Source organism: Bos indicus, chromosome 23, assembly GCF_029378745.1.
Source record: "Bos indicus isolate NIAB-ARS_2022 breed Sahiwal x Tharparkar chromosome 23, NIAB-ARS_B.indTharparkar_mat_pri_1.0, whole genome shotgun sequence".
NCBI classification, from domain to species: domain Eukaryota; kingdom Metazoa; phylum Chordata; class Mammalia; order Artiodactyla; family Bovidae; genus Bos; species Bos indicus.
Window position 1 is genome coordinate 40128607 of NC_091782.1, and position 21887 is coordinate 40150493.

The window sequence follows — 21887 nt, forward strand, 5'->3', positions numbered from 1 at the left end:
AGGAATTTGCTAGATTTGCTGGCACGGAGAGTTACAGGAATGTTCTTCTAGTACTTTGTGGTCTGGAATCCCTAGAGGGGTCAGGAAGCTACAGGAAACACAGACATGTGAAAATAATTATACTATAGCATGGGGCGTGTTGGCTCTTTGGGGGATGAAGGGGAGAGGCATCTTATAATTCTTGCAGAAGAGGTGACGGTTGGGTATTACAGGATGGTGAGGAGGTCAGCAACAGCCTAGACTGGGAGTGTGGGTGATGGGATCCAGGCCGGGGTAACACCACTTGCAGCGAAAGGAAAGCACAAAAAAGCTCACCATTTTGGATGCAGCTAGTTCAGCCCTACCCACGGATGCGCAAGTGGACTTAGTTGGCTTGGCTGGCAGGGCAGGTCCCCCCTCCCACTCCCACTCTCCATGTTGCATGTATGTCCTTCTTGAGCCTGCTCTTTTGTTAACTCTCAGGAAATCAATCATACTCTGTCAAGACGAGAGAGAGAAGCCTGCTCTACTGGCTAGTATCCACGAGATGAGAACTTTGGTGCAGCTGAAGCATGCAAAAGTATTAGTTGCTCAGTCATGTCTGATACACTTTGCAACCCCATGGACTGTAGTCCATCAGGCTCCTCTGTCCATGGAATTCTCCAGGCAAGAATATTAGAGTGGGTAGCCATCCCCTTCTCCAGGAGATCTCCCCAACCCAGGGATCCAACCCAGGTCTCCTGCATTGCAGGCGGATTCTTTACCATCTGAGCCACCAGGGAAGCCCGCAGCTGAAGCATAGACTATGCTTAAAGGCAGCCAGAAGTAAAGGAGAGAAAGGACTGATGGAAATGCCAAGTTGAAAGATCCTTCCATCCAGGTCACAGGGGCAGGAAGAGGACCTTGCTTAGCCCTGGGTTCTGTTTCTATCTTATGGTGCAGCTCCAAGGAGGAAGCCAAGCATCCTGTGTGACTGTGGGGATTTGAAGGAAGCACGAGGATTGCTATGCTCATCCTGCAATAGTAGCGACTTTTAGGAACAGAACTGGCTGGCTCCCTGATCTTGGACTTCCCAGCCTCCAGACCAGGGAGAAATAGATGTTTGTTGTTTAAGCCATCCAGTCAATGGTAGTTTCGTATGGCAGCCCAAATTGACCAAGGCAATAGGAAATCCAGAAAGAAGGACAAGTTTGCAGAAACCTTAAATGCTGTTTCAACTCTACTGCACTTCAGTGGCAGAGAGGATCAGAAGGCAGTTAGATATGCTGGTCTCAAGTTCAACTGTGGCTCAGTGTAGATGAAGCAGCAAAGGAGTAACTGAGAGCATTGGGAAGACAGATCCTCTGTTAATGGGCTTCCCTGGCAGCTCAGATGGTAAAGAATCTGCCTGCAATGCAGGAGGCCAGGGTTGGAAGGATCCCCTGGAGAAGGGCACGGCAACCCACTCCAGTATTCTTGCCTGGAGAATCCCATGGACAGAAGAGCCTGACTATACTCTGTAGTTTTGCACAGAATTGGACACAACTGAGCGACTAAAACTTTAATTCAGTGCAGCGAATACTATAGCAGGCCTTGGTAAAGCACTGTAGGACAAGCAAAGAAGAATCACATATAGCCTAATGTTTTAAGGAGCCTGTGTGTGTGCCCTCAGTTGTGTCTGACTCCCATGGACTGTAGTTCCTCTGTCCATGGAATTCTTCTAGGCCAGAATACTGGAGCAAGTTTGCATTTCCTACTTCAGGGGATCTTCCTGACCCAGGGATCCAACCAGCGTCTCTCGTGTCTTCTGCATTGGCAGGCAGATTCTCTACCTCTGAGCCACCAAGGAGCTTTAAGGAGCCTACTTTGTTTTAATTATGGCCTCGAACTCAGGTTTAACATGTGCAAAAGTATTTCGAAGATTTATTGCTGAAGTAAGGTGTAAAATTATGTCTACAAATTTAGGTCTCTTTCTCTGGCTTTCTCTGAGGTTTTCTATATAAGTTAGTCCCCCCTTTTTTCTTTCTTTTTTTCTTCAGATTTCTTATGGGATTAAGCCAAATTCTAGGAGATGATAAACATGAGAATTGATTTACTTGCTCCTTATTTTCTATCATTCTTTATGCTTCAACATGACATGACTAACTCACAGCAGTCCAAACAATGAAGGGTACATCTTTATGGAAATCGCCAATCTTAGGAATTAAAGTTGAGAGAGAATGGAGGAAGGTTAAAACAATTTACTTATTTTTTAGAGTTAAACTTCTTTTTCAAACCTATTTTTCTGTATGTTGGTTAACTATTTTTAAATAAACACACACACATACACACACAGTTACAGTCTCTCCGTTGACTGCAAGAGTTTATGAAATGGGCAGTAGATGTTTTTAAAAATGCTTAAAATATTTAAGAAAATATTTAAGGAACACTCTAAAATACATGCATTTGCACGAAGAACAACTGTGGGACTGCAGTACCTTCTTTTGGAAATTAAACATTGGAATAAAAGATGAAGTTTTAGAATTTGAATTTAATATGCATGCTAAAAGTGCTAATACGCACTTTTTATCATCATGAATTGAGAAAGTCATTTAAAGCAAATAATGGTATCCTGTTTCAACAGGAATTTGCATATTTTGCCAATACCTTGGTAACATTTTAGGAAATCTCTTTCTAAAGTATGAGATTTCCTATTGGAAAAACATTCAGATTCAGTGAATTCATATGGAAAATTTGTCTTCGGTCTCTTTATTTAAATATTTTAAGTTCCTTTTCAATCACATTTAGCCAGTGGAATACAGGTAACATATTTTGTTCTTCCCCGAGAAACTGATGTGTTTACTCTTTTAAGGACTCAAAGGGGCTTTTCAAATTAACTTCAATTTTTGTGGCCCCTTTTTCATATCCCTTGTGTGAATTTATTGTGGAGACTTATGAATGACGGAATCAATTTCAGCAGCTGACTACTGAATTGCTTTGCTTGGGTGAGTATTAAAAAACTTTGGCAATGTGTTCAGACCCGAGTTTAGCGCCTAAGCAAAACTTTTTATAACAGCCAGGATATAAATCATCATGAAGGAGGCACTTGAACACAGAAACACACTTTTAAAAAATTCATCAAAAATTTGAAAAGCACTTTCAATTGTTTATACGACTGCAGTTCATCTCTCTGGAACAAATGAGTTCCCTTTTGTAAGAGTTTTATCTTTTCAAGTATCTATTGTATCATTGCTCAAGGTAGAACTCGAAGTAAAATTACAATTTTAAAACCTTTTGGGCAATGGTTCTAATTAATATAATTAATATTTTAGCAAAATGTCATGGGTTGTAATTGAAAGAAACCATCTGGGTCTGAAGAGTACCTACTGAGGGCAACCCTATTAAGATTAATTCTGAGGTGAGTAAATTAATTTCCTGGACTTGCAAAGCAGCAAGGGGAAGCTTTTCCCTCTTCAGAAACCTGGAGGGGTTGGTCCTTGGCCCAGTAGAGACCCAAGGGCTATCTGGGCTGATTAACATATATATAATTAAAGTACATCAGCTAGAAAGACAGGGCCAGTTTTATTTGGTTCTGCACTACTGTGAAATAATTTTTGTCAACATTACTGTGTGTGTGTGTGTGAGAGAGAGAGAGAGAGAGAGAGAGATCTAGTTTCCCTGAGATCATTCTGTTGCCTTTTTGGAATTCTTGCTCCCTCTCCTAGCAGATACCAAAGAGTAGACAAGATTTCTCTAGCATTCAAACTAGATTTCCTTTTCATTCATATCACCATTTTCAAGCCACATTTTTCATCACCTGGTAAGGAACACTGTAAATAATTGAGGTGATCCATCAAGAGACCCATTCTTGATAATGAAAAATTGCATAACTCAGTAGAAGTCAATTAAAAACCACAAACTTCAGAACCCTTTGCTCAGTGAAGATTTATTATTATAGAAGGCATTTAATACAATAGATTATGGGGTGAAAATTTTTAAAAGTTCTAAAAATTCAGTTAAAGCTTGACAATAGACTTAAGATTTATACAATGTCAAAGTATATTAGTTCTTTGAAATGAAAGTTTTTTCTCCTTCAACATGAAATGTCTTGAGATGTTCAGGATTTTAAAACCACAATGAGAAACAACATCTCACCATGAGATTTTTTTTTTTCCCTTTGCAGGTGTAAACGATTCTTTGGTTGTGCCTATACATTAAAGGCAGACAAACTAAATGAGAGAAGTCGAATATTTTTCTGTGAAACCAATTATCTGAATCATTAAACTACATAGATAAATGACAAATGTTTTTGTTATTTGGTTACTTGGTTAGGACACAGCCAACATTTAATAGAATGTATTATCTTATACAACTGCATATTAATTTAGTGAACAGTGACTTTGCTTCTTTAGAGACATTCAGTGCTGTGAGTGGCTGAGGGGAAAATGTCAAGTCTCTCAAATGTAACATCCATAATACTTTTTTCCCTTTTAGTGGTTCTTCATGCCCCAAATATTAAATTAATTAAGGAGCAAGACTTATCTTCAAAAATCAAGAATATTCATTTTGAGATGTACAATCTCCCAGCATAAGTTTAAGCTCTGCTTAAAAACTTAGGTAGGATATGGTAGTTAGGCCTGACAAATGCCTAACTCCAACCAACAGAGCACATGTGACTTGCTTCCTACTGAAATTAAGCTGCCAAATAAAAAGGAGGGATTGTCCCCTTTCTTAATAACAAAGAATGCAATCGTTAGAATTCTTCAGACTTGGAATTCCAGCAGTGTTCTTGTGTTTTCCTCGATGTGTGACAAGAATGAATAATATAAAAAATAAAAATAAACCTCATCTAAACAAGTGGTCCTTTGACTTTGTAAGTCTCAACATCAAATACATCAAATTCTAAAAATACCTAAGACCAGTGAAATGTCAAAGCTGAGGGGGTAACATGATGGAGATAGGGGACAGATTTTTAAAAATCTTTACATTTTTTGGAATCTATCAGCATTAACTTTGTTCATTTCTGTTGAGATATTGCCATTTCAACCGACTACTAGAGGCCATATTTCATATTCATATAAATATTTGACTTTGACCTCATAAAAAGTCCCTTGGGTTTGTAATACTTTTATTCTTGTATAAGCTGAAACAAATCCTTTCCTTTTAAAAATCAAACAGACCACGTTACACACACAGTTGACTAACTATTTACAAAGCACCCAATTAAATCCTACTTAATTCTCTCTCACTCTAAAAATTCCATCTAACTGGTGTGTAGAGCACTGATCACATTAAATGTATAATGTTCACAAGCCCTGACAGTCCTATCTAACCCAGAATATACTACGTTCCTTCAAGAGAAAAGAAAGTCTTAAAAATAAGTGTTAAGGTTTTGAAGAAATGAGACCAGAAATCACGGTACAAGACAGATAAATCTACTTTAATATTCACATGTAAAAGTTACACATCACAAGAGATTGGACAGTAGTTTAGCAGTTAACTAACATAGCTATAGTGAAAATCATTTTTATAAAAAAATAATCTAGATGCGGTCATCAGAATTTTTGGTCTACTTAAGTTAATGTTTGAAGATCGACTTTTATCCCTGCTTGAAGGATTTGCCATTATGCCTTAAAATTTTTTTTTTCTCCCACTGTTGCCTATTAATATTCTTTGGAGGAAGGAAAGCAGAAAGTGTTCATTGCCAAGAGTTTGTCCTTTGGTAGCAAGCAGAGAACATTTTTCATTTCTATGATTTAAATAATCTGTACAGACATGAAACTCAGTGACATTAAGCTTTAGTGTAAAATGAAGAATGATAAGCATTTTTCCACTTTGATAAAACAGTAGATTTCATAAACTCATCAGGATCCAAGCATTTCCCCATCCCGTAAGCAAAATCATTCCGAATCCATCTTGACCTCCGTTAAAAAAGGAAAAACAAACACTTACTCTTTATATATTACACTATCAAACCCTGTACTTAAAAACTGATAAAGCGCATTTTCCACATGTAGGCTTCAAATACAAAGATTTAGATCTAGGTTAAAGAAAACACATTTGAATGGACTCAGAACAAGTTTATTTTGTGATTAAACATCTCATGCAGTCATGCAGGATCACTAGCTATAACTGTTACTTCCGAGTCTACAGGACACCAGGCAAAACAAAAACAAATTAAGAGCCAGACCAAACAGAAAAGACATTCAAGATTATCAAGAGCTCTTCAACTGAGCTGAAAAATAATTTTCCAAAAGAAATATTCCCACAGATTAAAAAAAAACACACACATAATATTTACAAAAAATATTTAATTAAAAATATCTTATAATTACAGTAGTCTATTAAAGCATATACTTTCTCACACTTATAGAGCATCTCTATATATACATGGTATGAAATGTCACTCAGTTATCTATACAATATGTAACATTCTTGCAGGGAACACAAAGTTCCCTGCCCCCGTATAAACATCTATTTTAAACAATAGATGTCAAAAAAAAAAAAAAAAATATCTACAATGCTCTGGTATATTAGTAAAGCTTCAAAACAAAAATTGAGCTCCTTGGTCACAAAGTCGGTTTCTAACAGTCGGATTTACTCTTGATTCTTCTATTTATCAGTCCTGTCACACTTAAGCTTAAAAGTTTAACTGCACCTCCAAAAAACACAAAAATGTACAATTCACAGCGGTTATAAATGGGACAAAAGAGAATACGTATGTAGAATGTTTATGAACGTGCAAAAAAATTTTAACAAAGATGAAAAGTTTTATTTTTCTTCCCTCTCTCTTGGAATGACGAATGAAACGTTTCTAAGATTTTCTGATCTTTTTGTTATTTTTCCTTCCTCCGGTTGGCTTTTTCTCTAACTTCTGCTCTCTCCCCCTCCCTCTCTAGGGCTCCTGGCTCGGGCTCAGGCGGCCGCACACCTGTGGAAGAGCAATGAATAGAGGGGGTGTGTGAACCTTCCCGCTGCAGACTAACTGGCGCCACCGACCAAACTCAAGACATGCTTGATCAACAACCCAAAACAAACCACCGGGTCAGACTACACCCGCAGTCCGCCGCCCGGCCCGGCGCCGTGCAAGCAGTCGCGAGCCCCCGGGAAGCCCGCGCAGGGCACCCACTCCGGGGACCCTGCCTGCGTCCTCTTTCGTGGGTGTCAGACTGCACGGGGCGGGGGGGGGGGGGGGTGCGGCGCATTGGGCCCCACGCCCACGAGGGTACCCTCACTTCGGCAAGGAGACCGGCCGATCACTGGGGGCGGCGGGGACACGAGCTGATCCGTCCCCCAGTTCTCGAAGCTAAGTACGGGTTCACTTACTAACTGGGTGGCAGAGAGAGGTGAATCTTCCTTGGGAATCTGCCCTCAGAAATGCTGGGGCGGGGGGTGGGGGGACGGCAAAGAACACCACTGTGCCTGACACCGGAAGGCCCTGGGGACGGGGTGTCTCTGGTGACCGGCCACCCGAGAAGGGAAACGCGCGCTCACCTGGGACGCGCGGCTCAGCGGCAGAGAATGCTGTCGCCCTGCTTGTTCACCGCGCCGGCCTGGAACAGCAACCGACACCGAGGGAAAGGTTAGCGGGCGCCCCCACCGCGCTCCTCCCGGTCTTCCTCATCGGTTCCCGGAACCCAGGCTGGCCCGCCGACGCATGCCCCGACCCCAGCCTGCAGCCCCAGGGGGAGACTCCTCTTCCCCGGGGGGGACATGGACTTGACAGCCCAGGAGGCGCCCAGCCCTGGTCCCCGCCCCGCGCGCCCACCCGGCCGGCCCCCAAGCTCGCTGCACCCAGCCCGCCGCCTGAGGCGGCGGCGGCCCCCGGAAAGAGCGGCAGGACGAACTGTCACTCTCCGCCGCCCCTGCCCCGGGGAAAGGGACCGCCCGCGTGCCTCCACCCGGCCGTCGCCTTCCCCGCGGACCCCCGCCGCATCCGCCCCGGGGCCTCTCACCGGGTCGGTGTTGAGCGCGGTGAGAGGGGTCCGCGGCGGCGCGGCCGGGCAGGTCCCGGCCGGGAGGTGCGGCGGCGCGGGCGGCGGCGGCTGCCTCAGCAGAGCCGGGTGCGTCTCCAGCGCCAGCTGCAGATCCAGGATGTAGTCGATAACGTGCTGCAGGAGCTCTACTTTGCTGACTTTCTTGTTGGGCGGGATGGTGGGCACCAGCCTCCGCAGGCGGCTGTAGCAGTCGTTCATATCGCACTGCAGGCACAGCGCCGGCTCGTCGGCCGCCGCCTCGGCCGCCTTGCAGCGCGCGGCCGCCGCCGCCGCGGCCGCGGCCGCCGAGCCGCCCAGGCTGTGGCCGTGCTCGGCCAGGCAGCGCAGCGCCAGCTCGCCACCGCCGCCGCCGCCGCAGCCCGACGGCGCCTTGCGGCCCGAGGGGCGCACCGGGCTCACCGCCTTCATCGCGCGCGCCCTGCGCCCTGAGCGAGCGGACCCGCTTGGGCGAGCGAGCGAGACAGGCAAGCTCCGACCCCCTCCCCTCGTCCGCGGCCGGCTCCTCTCCCCTCCGCGCCCCGCGCGCCCGCTCTGCGCTCGGGGCACCGGAAAGCTCTGGGCGATCGCGCGCCCAACAATTGACCGGAGAATCGCTCTGGGCGACAGCGGGCGACACTCGGCCGGGACCAAAAGGCAAGGAAAAAAAAAAAAAAAAATCAAAGGCGCCGGAAAGAAAGCAGCCCACCGGGCGCCCTAGTCACTCCCTTCGGACCTCCGACTACAGCCGGCCCGCCGCTGCGGCCGCACTCCCCCGGGCCCGAGGGGTCCCCCGCTCCTATCTCAGACTCACAACCGCACCTCCTCTCCGCTCCGGCCCGGCCCGCCGCGCAGCTGTATTTATAAGCCGCGCGCTCCGGGGGCGGGGCCAGAGCGCCGGCCGGGTCGCCGCGCGAGCGAAAGCGGAGTCCGGGCTGGGCTCCGGGGGGCGGGTGCGCGGAGGGAGGTGGCGAGGGCGGGGGCTCCGGGCGATGCCGGGGGGCGGGAGCCGGGCAACCCGAGTGGAGGGGTGGGCGGGGGGCCGGGAGTGCCCAGCCAATCAGGCGGACGGTGCCACCTCAGGGAATGACGCTCGGGCCAATGGGAAGGGCACTCCATTCCGTCAACGCCGTGGGTGGGGGCTCTGAGAACCGAGAGCTGGGTGGGAGTCGGGCCAGGGTGGTGTGTGCCCTAGGGAGGCGAAAAGAGAGGGAGAAGTTAATTGCGAAGAGCTGCGGGAATGTGCGGCTGGAATTCACTCTCCCCCCCGGCTTAGACGGTGGAGGGAGCGCCCGGGCCCTGCTCGAGGCTCTCCTGCCACTGCTAACAGCCTGGCGCCCGAGGACCGTCCACCACCCATCCCTCCATCCCTGGATTTCAGCGCCTTAAGAAGGACGCTGTTCTAGAAGGCACGTTCGTTCTCCTGTTTCCCCACTCCCGTTTCTTTCTTCAGCTTTTCCCAACTGCCGAAACCATAATGATGGAATGGAATGCGTAGCCTTTCCGTGCCTGTTTTTAAAACGTTAAAGCTTGAGGGGTGGGGGGTGGCGGGTGGGGAGGGGGAAATGGAAAAGAAGGCCGAATGCACATTTTTGGTGAAGGGACGTATAAATAAAACCGAGACGTCGTAGGGTTTTTCTTTTACCCATCTAGATGCAAAAGTGGGCTCAAGAAATGCAATTGCCTTGAACATTAAATTAGAGCACGTAAATATTAAAAATGCATGGGCACGGAGTATTTAAAATTCCACCATGACATATAATATTAATCCGTTTTATGTAAAATTCATACCTGTAACATAATGTAGGCCATTAATGCACTGCTTCACGTATGAGTCATCGTACCCCGCTTCAAATAAGATACTGAGACTGTCCAGTCTCCTCCTTTTGCAACGAAGTATTGAAATTCACACTTCGGTCCCAGTAGTCCTGCTTGGGCCCCATCCTGCAGAAAAGTCTGCTAATTAAAGACGTTCCTGTGTTAGATTTCTAATGGGAAAGCTGTCCTTCAGTGGCTCAAAACAAAACTGCACAGTGAACTTTTATAGGGCCTTGTGTGTACTCTGCAAGAAAAACTTGAGCCCTTCAGATAAGAAATGAGCGTGAAAACCCTGTCAATAGGGACATGAATTCTGTATGCCTTTAGCTTGCAAACCTCCCACCTTTAGACAAGCTAGGAGATGAATTAGCTCTAGAATTTTCTTAATTTATGTACCTTATATAAATAAGCACCTTCATTTTTATAGATAATTGAAAGAAAGGGACATGGACCTCATTTCTTCCTGTCTACCCTCTGTAAGGAAACCCTCCCTTCCTTCCCAGAACTGAAATACCTGAATCGGGCGGGAATTTTGTTTAGCCACGTGGGTACTTTATGACTATGGCTTTGCTGTTTCTCCAGAGTACATTCCTTTTTCCTGATGAAGTGAGGAGTGACTGTTTAATGCTGGTTTCACAGGGAGAGGCAATAGCCCTCCTTGCCCCTAAATCCTTATATGTTAAGATCTCTGATGTTTGTTTGGAAGTGAGTAACATTCTCATTTATTGATTCTTAATGTGCACAGCTAGATGGTCAGCATGCAATTATCAAATGCTACTGCTGGTAAGTCGCTTCCGTCGTGTCCGACTCTGTGCGACCCCATAGACGGCAGCCCACCAGGCTCCCCCGTCCCTGGGATTCTCCAGGCAAGAACACTGGAGTGGGTTGCCGTTTCCTTCTCCGATGCATGAAAGTGAAAAGTGAAAGTGAAGTCGCTCAGTCGTGTCTGACTCTTAGCAACCCCATGGACTGCAGCCTACCAGGCTCCTCCGTCCTTGGGATTTTCCAGGCAAGAGTACTGGAGTGGGGTGCCATTGCCTTCTCCGAGAAAAGCAGAATTAGAAAACCCAAAAGAAGATTCGCTTCTAAATACAGGCATAGTTTTATAAATGCTTGAAAGTGTTAGCCATTCAGTGGTGCCTGACTCTTTTTGACGCCAGGGACTGTAGCCCTCCAGACTCCTGTCCATGGGATTTCCCAGGCAAGAATACTGGAGTGGGTTGCCATGCTCTCCTCCAGGGGATCTTCCCAACCTGGAGATTGAACCCGGGGTCTCTTGCATTGCAGGCAGATTCTTTACCATCCGAACCATCAGGAAAGTATAACTGATTAAATTGATATAAATAAACACAGAGTGAATATTGCCATTTTGGATAGAAAGCTGGGCAAGGGAACCCTTCTGGGTGCAAGTGATTCCCTTGGAGCCAATCACATCAGCAGATAATAATAATAAAAGGATCTACCTACAGATGTTTTGTTCCACTGATTTTTTTCTCTCTTTCTGAGAGTTTAAAAACTGCTCCTGAATTAAGAACCTATGATTTTTCTGTTTGAAAAAATTTGTGTGCTGATATGCCCAGGGTACCCTCACACTTCACAACTTTTCATATTCTAGGTTGATTAGAATTAAAATTTAAGTTTCAAATAGGTAACACTAAGGGACAATCATATCCATCTTTTTGAACCTGGTGAAATCTCCTGAAAGCCATGCCCTGGGTGTGGCAGGTGCCAAATACCGAAGTTTCAGGTTTTGTTGGGGTTGGTCTGTGTGTGACTGTCTTAAAGTCAGAGAGGCTGAGTGACTGTTGGACTCTAACGGGTAAGTTAAAGGAATGTACTCTGGCCACAGGATCAAGAACTCTCAGGAAAAATGTGATCTCCAGCTCTTAGCGCAGAGGGGGCAGAAATAGTCATTGTATTCTTCTTTGTGAAGGTGGAAAGGCAGCAAGACAGTAAAAAAAAAAAAAAAAAAAAAGTCAATCACAGTTCTACCTAAAACATTATACTGTTGAAAGGAGGGAGATATGCATCCTGAGCCTTTTGACCCAGGAAACTAGAAAGTACTAGGAGCTACGCAGTATCTGTTTTCGATTTTTAGACACAATCACTTATGTGACGTCAAAGCTAAAGTCTCCAAAGACTCCGGACACCGCTAGTTCAAAACAGAGTTTACTCAGCAATTGCCAGCTTCTGTAGCAACCTCACGAGCTATATTATTTCTGCCGGAAGTTCAGTTTCCCATGACTCTTCCCTTTCACTTCAAACTGCTGCCCTTGCGCTTGTAAAAAGTAAGGCAGACAAGCCAAAAGCCCTTTGCTGTGAAAATGCTGGAGACTCCTAAAACATACCGCAATGGAAACCAGGGGTGAAATATTCAGACGAGAGTTGCTGGGGAGTCCTGGTGACCAGAGTGATGTGTACACCCCTTCCTCCAGACAAAGGGGTCTGCAGCCCTTTCTGGGGTTGCTGTCTAGATGCTAATCAGACCCTTGCTGAACTGCAACACCCAGGCTCTCAGAACTCACAATTGCCCTGTGTTTACATGAAGCATGGGTATCCAAGCATATTGTGCTATTCAGCCCCAATGCCTTTTTAGGACTTGATATTTCTTTCTCCATGGCCTGCAGTGAAACAGTGGGTGGGCTCAGGCACACAGATAAACATGAGCGTTCCCATGCTTTGGTCCCTCTCTGGATGTAAGTGGTCACTGAATGAGGCCCATGCATTCTTTCTGGGCATAGGAAACCATGCTGTACTTTGCTGCAGGAATGTCCCTTGCTGCAAAAGAGAAAATCGGGCAATGAGGCAGTTCAAATCAAGGCTGCTTTATCTGGCACTAAGCTTTATAAACTTACTTGTGCTACTCTTGGACTGCTGATACTGGTCCCGGAAACACTGATAACCGCTGGGTTTACCTGGCCTTGGAAAAGGCTTATAGGAAGAGGACTTTGTATACTGAACATAGTTGGGCAGTCGTGGCCATCAACAATGCCCACTTCGGGAAATTTTCAAGGTAGTCAGTTGAAATAAGTTGTAGGTGATTTTTTTTTTTAAATCCCCCCTCAGATAAATTAAGGACAGAAAATGAGAAGACACAAATGTCACTTGTTTTTACTGTAGGAGACATCAAGAACGTGGCCTCAAAATCAGACAGCCTGGACTCCAGTACTTTGGCTCCTTGATTTACTAGTCTTATATCGTTAAGCCAGATTCTTAAATTCTCGTATCTTTTTTTATATGAGATGAAGCTAAAACTGTATCTACTTTATAAGGTATTTATTATATATATATATGTGAATTTATATAAAGTTTTTAGAACACTGGCACATGATGTGTACAATGTTCAAATTTATTATTTTTGATAAATAGTTCCTCCCAGTTTGTGGCTTATCTTTTCGTTCACTTAATCTTTTGAGAACAGAAGGGTTTAATATTGATGACGTTCAGTTTATCAATTTCTTCTTTTAGGGATCGTCCTTTTGGTATTGTGCCTATTTAAGGAATCTTTGCATAACTCAAGGTAACAGGTTTTCTCCTATGTTTTCTTCTAGAAGCTTGATAATTTTTAGGTAGGGTTGGTTTCACAGGCCTGCAACCTGTTCAGTAACACAGCGTCCCGCATTTAGAAGGGCCCCATGTTTGGGCTAATGTTCTGCCATTGCTGTTTTGAAATTCTCAGTAATTTCTGAACGGGGGCCCTGTGTTTTCATTTTGCTTTGGGCCCATTCAGGGCTGGTTTTATGTTTTATCTTTAGGTCTGTGATCTGTTTTCAGGTTCCTTCTATATGTTGCTTAAGATATGGATTGAACTTAATATTTTTGCCTCTGCATATCCAGTTGTTCTAGCATGCTTCATTGAAAAGGCTATCCTCTTTCCATTGGATTGCCTTTGCACCTTTGTCGAAAGTTGGTTGCATGTATGATGGGTTTATTTCTGGCCTCTGAATCCTGATCTACTGGTCTATTTGTCTGTTTTTACACTGTGACCACACTATCTTGATTATACAGCTTTATAAGTCTTGTAATCGGGTCCTGCCGATCGGCTGATCCGTCAGCTTTGCTCTTCTTTTTCAGAGTTATTTGGCTATTCTGGAGTTGTTGCGTTTCCATGTGAAAGTTAAGAATCTGTGAATTTTTTCAAGAGAGGACTTGTATCCAAAATATATAAAGAACGTGTACCCAGATTATATAAAGAACTCTCAAAACTCATGAATAAGAAAACAAACAACCCAGTTAAAAAATTGACACAAGACCAGTGAGTGAGTGAAGTCGCTCAGTCGTGTCTGACTCTTTGCGACCCCATGGACTGTAGCATATCAGGCTCCTCTGTCCATGGGATTTTCCAGGCAAGGGTACCCACTAAGTAAAATAGACAAATGATAAATGAGCACACGAGAAGATGCTCAGAGTCACTGATCATTTGGGCTGTGCTTCAAAATTATAAGGAGATACTGCTACACTCTTGTCATACTGCTAAAATTAAAAAGATTGAACATGCTGAATATGGGTGAGGTTGTGGAACAACTGTAACTCTCTGTACTGCTGATGGGAAAATGTAGAAGGAGGAAAATCACTTTGGAAAACAATTTAGTAAGTTCTTAGAAAGTGAAATATACACATGCCATTTGACTCAGCCATCCCCCTGCTAGGCACCTATCCAAGATAGATAAAATCGTATATCCAGGGGCCATGAAGGGGCATGAGAGTGATGGATATGTTTATTATCTTAGTGGTGGTAATAGTTTCACAGATGTGTATTGAAACTAAGTTGTACAACATATCTGTATCTATTGAATGCCAGTTATGTCTCCATAGAGCTGTTTAAAAGTATTAATTTTAAAAATTAACTTTCAAATCTCAGAAGAGTTCCTTCTATGAATCCACCAGGGTTTGTTTTCTAACTTCTACATGTGGGCATTTTATGGTCTCTCTGTCTTTCCTTTAAACTCTGTATCAAATTGCTCTCAGGCAGGGGTCATAGCATTAACTGAATGCTGGTGAGACACTGTCCAAAGCAGTCATGAGACATATATTGCTTTAATGTATCAGCTGTCATGGTAATGCATTAACATATTCAGTCACTTACTGGAAGTGGGCTCTGCTAAACCCACATCCACTCCTCGCTGGTTCATGACCTGTTCTGTTGTGACGTGGGTTTTTGAGGCTCTGAGGAGGAGACTTAGCCTGATTATTTGAAATACTTTTCTCTTTTGCAAAAACTAAAGCTATGTTCTGGTCTCTCATCTCTGTTTCACCTCAGTTGTGACCTCTTCGGTCTCAATGATCCCAGATTAGCTGCTGTCTTGGGGCAAATGCACACTGGATGGAGAAGATAAGATGCTTCATAACTCTGCTTTCAGGATGGCCTAGCATTTTTTCCTCTTCACTGTTTCCTTCGCAAGAAAATACACAATGTAACAGGATTAGATGCATTCACTTCCAGAGCAGGGAGCACGAATTCCCAGCAGGCACCGTGTTTTTGCTCTTAAAATCCTGTGGCTCCATCAGTAGCCTCAGCTGCTCCACTGGCCAAGAGGAGGGATGGAGTAAGGATTCGCTGCTTTGAAAGCCCCAGGAGAAAAGTACACTTGTGCATAACAGACACCGATGTCCATCAGTGTCTATGCCATCATTGAAATGGGCTTGTAACGGATAAAATGATTAGGGAGAGGCCAGAGAGAACAGGTTCTCGCTTTAGCTCATCATTATCATTTATAGAGAAATTTGAAACATTATTTGTTTGTTTATTTATTATTTAAAAATTTTGTCCCAATAAATATTGATATATGTCCCTCTGCCGCATTCTTTCTTGGAGCAGGTAATAATGCAAGACTTTGCTAATAGTCTGTTCTGTTCATGGCATAAATCATGGCTAGACCTCACTGATGGAGGGATTTTAGTATTTCTTTTTTTATTATTTTAAAATATTTATTTTTATTTATTTATTTGACTGTGCTGGGTCTTCGTTGCATCATGCAGGATCTTTAGTTGTGGTATGCCAACTCTTAGTTGGAGCATGTGGGATCTGGTTTCCTGACCAGGGATCGAACCAGGGGCTTCCTCCATTATAAGTACTGAGTCTTAGACACTGGACCACCAGGGAAGCCCCCTCCCTTTCTTTTAAAGTGAACACAAAATAATCCCAGAATACTACAGAAAAAGCTCAATTAAATGTATTTTAACTACGTAGAGGAGAGGCACCAAGTAAACAGTAGTTGGCTTCACATCTTGGAACTGAATGGTGAGTAGGAATTCAAAACAGCAAATCTGCCTTTGTTGAGAAAAATAGCTTTCCCATCTTTTTATATCTAGGTCATGGTTCCTAAGAACAGATACAATGTTCAAGAAACAGTTGCATTATTTTGCCCCTGAGGAGGAATTTTGGAGACATTTTTGTAGAACTCACACAGTTGTCATTGGTTGTTGGATGGTTCATGATGTCCGTGAGCTGTGTACCTGCGGTGGAAAATAAGTGTGTGGAAAGGAGACAAACAGCATGAAAGCTCACGTGTATGTAGAATAATGAAAGTAGCACACTTTTCTACTAGCAAAACATATGCAACAAAGCGCTAAAGGAATTAAAGACGCAGAATTAAAGGAAAAGAGACTGAGTTAACTTCGAACTTTATCCACATTGGTAACTGTATATAAAAATAGTTCAGTTTGAAAAAACCACCCCTTGGGGAGGGAATACAGGTAAACAATTTTCTCTTAAGTAGAATTAAATGATATTATAATCTTTCATAAAATATTTTTTCTTAAAAGACAGCTGTTTGACCGGATAATCTAAAAATTTGTTAAGGTCTTAGATAATTCTCTGGTGGCTCAGATGGTAAAGAATCTGCCTGCAAGGCAGGAGACCTGGGTTTGATCCCTCGATTGGGAAGATCCCCTGGAGAAGGGAACGGTGACCCACTCCAGTATTCTTGCCTGGAGAATTCTGTGGACAGAGAAGCCTGGAGAGCTACAGTCCACGGGCCTACAAAGAGTTGGACACGACTGAGCAACTAACATTTGTACTTGTGTACGGTAGATAATACTTGGTCTGATGCAACCAGATCTACCATTTTAAAAACATCTTGTTCTTTAGGTCATCATCAAAGTATGATTCTCTTTGTTTACATTATGTTCTAAAAAGGAATAAAACACATTATTGGGAAAAAGAAGACAATCACTGTGACAGTGTTGTAAAAAATGGTACATATATTGTCATTGAAGCTTCTAGGCATAAGATTGGAGTTATATGAGATCAAAGAAACTTATTGAAAATATTTTAACATGGGTCATCCACCCATTGGTCTGACTTAATCAGGAATCTACAGCCTGTACTACATAAAGTGATTTTTGCCCTCTGGCAGGTAGTTAAATGGGCAATGTTCAGCACCTTCCAATACTGTCCATCAGTAGCCTTCCCAGAGCTGCCAACTCCAATCTCTGGTGAACCGAGTTGAAAGAATGGTAGTGCTTTCTTTTTATCCATCTTCTAGAAGCATCCTCATATACCAAAGGGATATATGCTTAAACCTCTATAGTATAGATTAAATCAAACCCAACTCTTCAGCCTTACTTTTAAGACTCTCTGTTAACTAATCTTTCTCCAAAACTGTTTCAGTTCAGTTCAATTCGAGTCAAACCTGCACACACATATCTTGTATAGCTATTATATGACAGCACTGTGTTCAAGAAAAATAAGCCCCTCCTGGAGCTTTCTGTTTACAAAATGGTTTAAACAAGTTAAAAAGTAATCAATGCAATACAAGTGCATTCTGTGCCATAGTACGGGCATGGATGGGATGCAGTGGAAGCAAAAACCAACACCTAAGTCCAAAAGGAAACATCAGAGAGGAAGAGTTATTCCAGTTGGGTCCTGAAGATGACTTCATCAATGGAAGAAGACTTTTCAGGTAGTGGGAAGAGAAAGTGCAGAGGCTTGGAGGAGTGAAGCTTTAAGGGTATCCCTCCTTCTCTCTGCTTCAGTCCAAACCCTAAACTTTCATTTCCCTACAGTCACCAAGTACTGATTCTTCTTCATCTCATAATTTTCATCCCATCTAAACAATGTTTCACTCCTCTTTCTTCCAATCCAGAGACACCAACTCTTTCAAAAACCATTGTGGGACTTAGATCAATGTGGTTTCTTCATCTGGGAAGCCATCTATCGTGCATTCCCTCACTATAATTTTTTAGAGTAGCTTTATTCATTTTCCATTTTATAATAAATGTGTATACAAATTGGAAAGAAATTCCAAACACAAAGATGAAAAATAAAGGTCATGCACAAACCACTGTTAATATATTATTGTGTATATTTCCCATGAATACAAATATTATTTCTTGACAGAGATTTTAGTGTGCAATGCATACTTCCCAGAAATCTAATTTTTCACTTCATATAATATGGGTATAGTTCCAGATCAATAATTACTTGGCTTTCTCAAAATTTTTATGGTTGCCTAGTATTCTATTATATGGACATGCCATGACTTATTATAGATAATTTATTTTTTCCATTGTTTTGGTATGTCCTCTTATCAATAAGAGGGGCTTTCCCACGTGGTGCAGTGGTAAAGAATCTGCTTGCCAATGTAGGAGACACAAGAGATGTGGTTCGGGTTTGATCCCGGGTCGGGAAATCTTCTGGAGGAGGAAATGGCAACCCACTCCAGTATTCTTGCTTGGAGAATTCCATGGACATAGGAGCACGGTGGGCTATGGTCCATGAGGTCACAAAGAGTCAGACATGACTGTGAGACTAAGAATACAGACATAAATATTTTATTGTTTGTAGTTTTTCCTGTGTTCTCTTATCACATCATCAATATTACATGACAGTTTGCATTTGCTGTCATGCTACTATGTAATTCTCCTTAAGCTGTGCCAGGATTGTGTATTTTATTTATTTATTTTTTACCGCACCACACAATTTGTGGGATCTTAGTTCCTAAGTAGGGATCGAACCCAGGGCCCTGGTAGCAAGAGCCCTGCATCCTCACTCCTGGACTGCCAGGGAATTTCCAGAATTGTTCGTTTGCATTTTCAACTGTCAAAAACATCTTATCGGCAAGGCCAGTTCTTCCTTATCTTTTGCTACTTATCATAGGCAGTAAAGAGAATTATCCATATACTAAGAATTCATCAGGCTGTTCAGGGGGGTCGACAGAATCTACTAGGATGACACCCAGTGCAGAGCGGGTCAGAGGTGACTGGCAGATTTTGCACAGACTTAGAGTGTGGCTGACTTATTGAAATGAGAGCGGGGAAGGGCTGGGGCAGAGTAGTGGTGGATCCACCAGATCAGCTGACATCCCAGGAAGGTTCTTGTCTACTTAGCAAAAAGCCTTAGGTAGGCTGATAAAACTTTAAAGTATGCATTTGCTAGAGACTTCTCAAGGGAGGGATGTAGTAGGAAAGAGACATCAGAGGGCTAGAAATACCTCTCATTTCTTCTTTTCAACTCTTTATTTTCTTGATCAAGCATCTCCTACAATCAGAATTTACATGCAGTTGCAAACAAATTGACAGTGAAGTTTATGTCCCTGATATACACCAACGAATCACTATATTCACCCACGTTAACCCAAACCTTTTTATTCCTCCATGTCTACACTACCAGCCTTCAGTAGTAACCACCATAATGTACTCCAATGGCAAAATGTAAACCACCTGTTCTATTGATAAAAATTTAAATCAGGAATAAGTAAACAGAAAAGGCCTTTTTTTTTTTTTTTTCCTGAAAAGGTTTATTGTGCACAGAGGGGAAGTGTTCAGTCCTTCGTGGCTGCCGCTCTCCTCATGATGGCCAGTACGTGCTCAGCTCCTCTCTCTTCCTCTTGGTGTGGATGTGTCTCCACCCTTTTCTTGATGACCTTGAGGGCCTGCTCCTCCTTGGAGACCGTGAGCAGCTCCATGGCCCGCCACTCATAAGCGGCGAAGCCGCACACCGCCTGGATTGTGTCCTTCAGGAACTTGGTGTGTGTTTGGTGACGTACCCATGACGGTGGCTGTGCCTCAACTTGCTCATGTTCTTAGTTGCCTGGTGGCCCTGAGGAGATCCACAGCCACGGGGGAGCGGCAGAGCCCTGGCTGCTGCTGTTCAACTGAAAAGGTATTTTTAAAATGAAGTTCTTTTTGGACACTTAGGTGCTGATTCACTTTATTAAACAACCAAACAGAGAACGATGTCAATTAAGTGGGTACAAGGTTTCATTTGACTCCAGGAGTTTAGAAAGGGTGGTATAATAATGTTACCAATAAAACTTACCTATTTTGGCAAAATTCATCTTGGAATACAAATGTCCTTAGTATGAAAATGATTCTTCATTTTCTCAGTTGGAATATGATCAGTGTTTTAACCTGCTGATCATGAGACAGTGCTTCTGTAATTCAGGAGGTCTGAAGTCCATCATTTCATTTCTGAAGGGACAGGAAATAACAATTGGAGAGCATTCTTCCTTCACCCTGCCATAGCACGTTTGTTGAGCCATCAGGCTCCTGGGGCATCTTTTTATATCTGTCCTGCTGAAATGAAAAAGAGTGGTTAGTGTTTTATCGAAACTGTGGTTCTAAGATCTTTATTTGCTTAGTCCCTCAGTCGTGTCTGACTCTTTGCGACCCCATGAACTGTAGCCTGCTAGACACTTCTGTCCCTGGGGATTCTCCAGGCAGGACTACTGGAATGGATTGCCATGCCTTCCTCAAGATCTTTATGGCAGGTGTTATAAGGGACTTTCTCCTTCCTTCAGACTTGGAGTAACCAAAAAAAAAACACAAAACATTGTCTGCCTTATGCCTTGACAAAATTTAGAATTGTTTCCAAAAATGGGAAGACGTAGTAGTCAGAGTTCTATCTCTGTTCTAGTTACTGTATTTCTAGAGGGTACCAGGTTTTAGGAGTGAGCAGACAGGAGCAGCCAGGGTGATACCCAGCTTCAAAGACCATTTCTCAATAGTCCATCAACTTGCTAGTGGGATGGTCCATGGCAGAGGAGGGAAATTGGCTGAAGATCTCCATGTTAGTTCTTGTTCCCTTGTCATAAGTAAAAATCAGGTGTCTAGAACATTATGGCTTCTCCTCTTGGCCGGTTAATTTTTATGATTCTACCATGGTAGTAATACATGCTGAATAAAGGCTGTCTTGTAACCAGCAGAAGAATTTGGATTAGTAATTGGGAAGTCTCTGGGTACTAAAATAACAAATATCTCTGAACCAGTGTTTCAGGGATAACAGAGAAAATACAAGGGTTTGGGGTCAGGAATCCAGGTCTGACATCTAGGAAGGTAAATACAAGGAGGGAAAAAATGTGAGAGAAGGTACTTTGAACCAATTATTATTTTAATGACAGTTGCTGGAGCATGATATAAATATTTACTGGATAAAGACATAGGATTTCCCCTGTATTCACATATTTAAAGCAGAATATGAGGATTGGGGTGGGAGGTTGGACTGGAAATTATCTAGATCCTTTTCAAATGTAATTTCTATGATTTGATGGCATCCTTACATCACTCTGAACACTATTCCCACTTAATTTGCAATCTCCAATTAGCTTTGCAATTATAGTTTTAGTAAAATGCTTCACTGGTCTTCACTTCTAAATGCCTAATGCTACTTTACTAAAGAAAACAAAGAGATAAACAGACACCTTGGTGATAAAGGTACTTGGCCTGTGTCAATAGTACTAATATTTCATCTTGCAAGAGATTCAGCACTTATTTTATTTTATTTTATTTTTTTCAGCACTTATTTTAAAGCATCCTGTTTGCTGTGTGCATATGCGTTGAACATTACCATCTAGCTCAAGAATCTCATCTACAACTCAGAAGATATTTATAGTCATGTAGCAGTTGTGTTTTTGAAATACAAAGTATGGCTTTATGTTATCAATTTTGATTTCTGTAAGTCATCCAAGAAAACTAGTCTCATTACTCCATAGTCCTATCGCCAAGATGAATTCTGGCTATCTTCCATGTTGTTATTGACTTCTTTTCTAGGAAGTAGAGTTTATATAGTTCTAAAAAGGGCTTCACTTTTCACTTTCATTTATTGGAGAAGGAAATGGCAACCCACTCCAGTGTTCTTGCCTGGAGAATCCCAGGGACGGGGGAGCCTGGTGGGCTGCCGTCTATGGGGTCGCACAGAGTCGGACATGACTGAAGCGA

The 21887-nt window shown here is 43.1% G+C and overlaps 1 protein-coding gene across 1 annotated transcript; it reads right to left on the reverse strand.

Moving 5' to 3' along the window:
- Positions 1–5350: 5350 nt before the first annotated feature.
- Positions 5351–8486, reverse strand: ID4 (inhibitor of DNA binding 4). The gene is made up of 3 exons (XM_070778323.1): positions 7893–8486; positions 7432–7490; positions 5351–6868 (listed from the first exon to the last, which is right to left on the reverse strand). Exons 1-2 carry the CDS (start codon positions 8340–8342, stop codon positions 7446–7448), a joined length of 495 nt encoding a protein of 164 aa, XP_070634424.1. The 5' UTR covers positions 8343–8486; the 3' UTR covers positions 5351–6868; positions 7432–7445.
- Between the last annotated feature and the right edge of the window lie 13401 nt (positions 8487–21887).

Bases quoted from the DNA above. Each gene is read 5' to 3' on its own strand.
- ID4 (XM_070778323.1), bottom strand. From the start codon at position 8,342: ATGAAGGCGGTGAGCCCGGTGCGCCCCTCGGGCCGCAAGGCGCCGTCG. The intron at 7,491-7,892 runs GTGAGAGGCCCC...TTGCTGTTCCAG, and splicing joins CCGCGCTCAACACCGACCCG to GCCGGCGCGGTGAACAAGCA.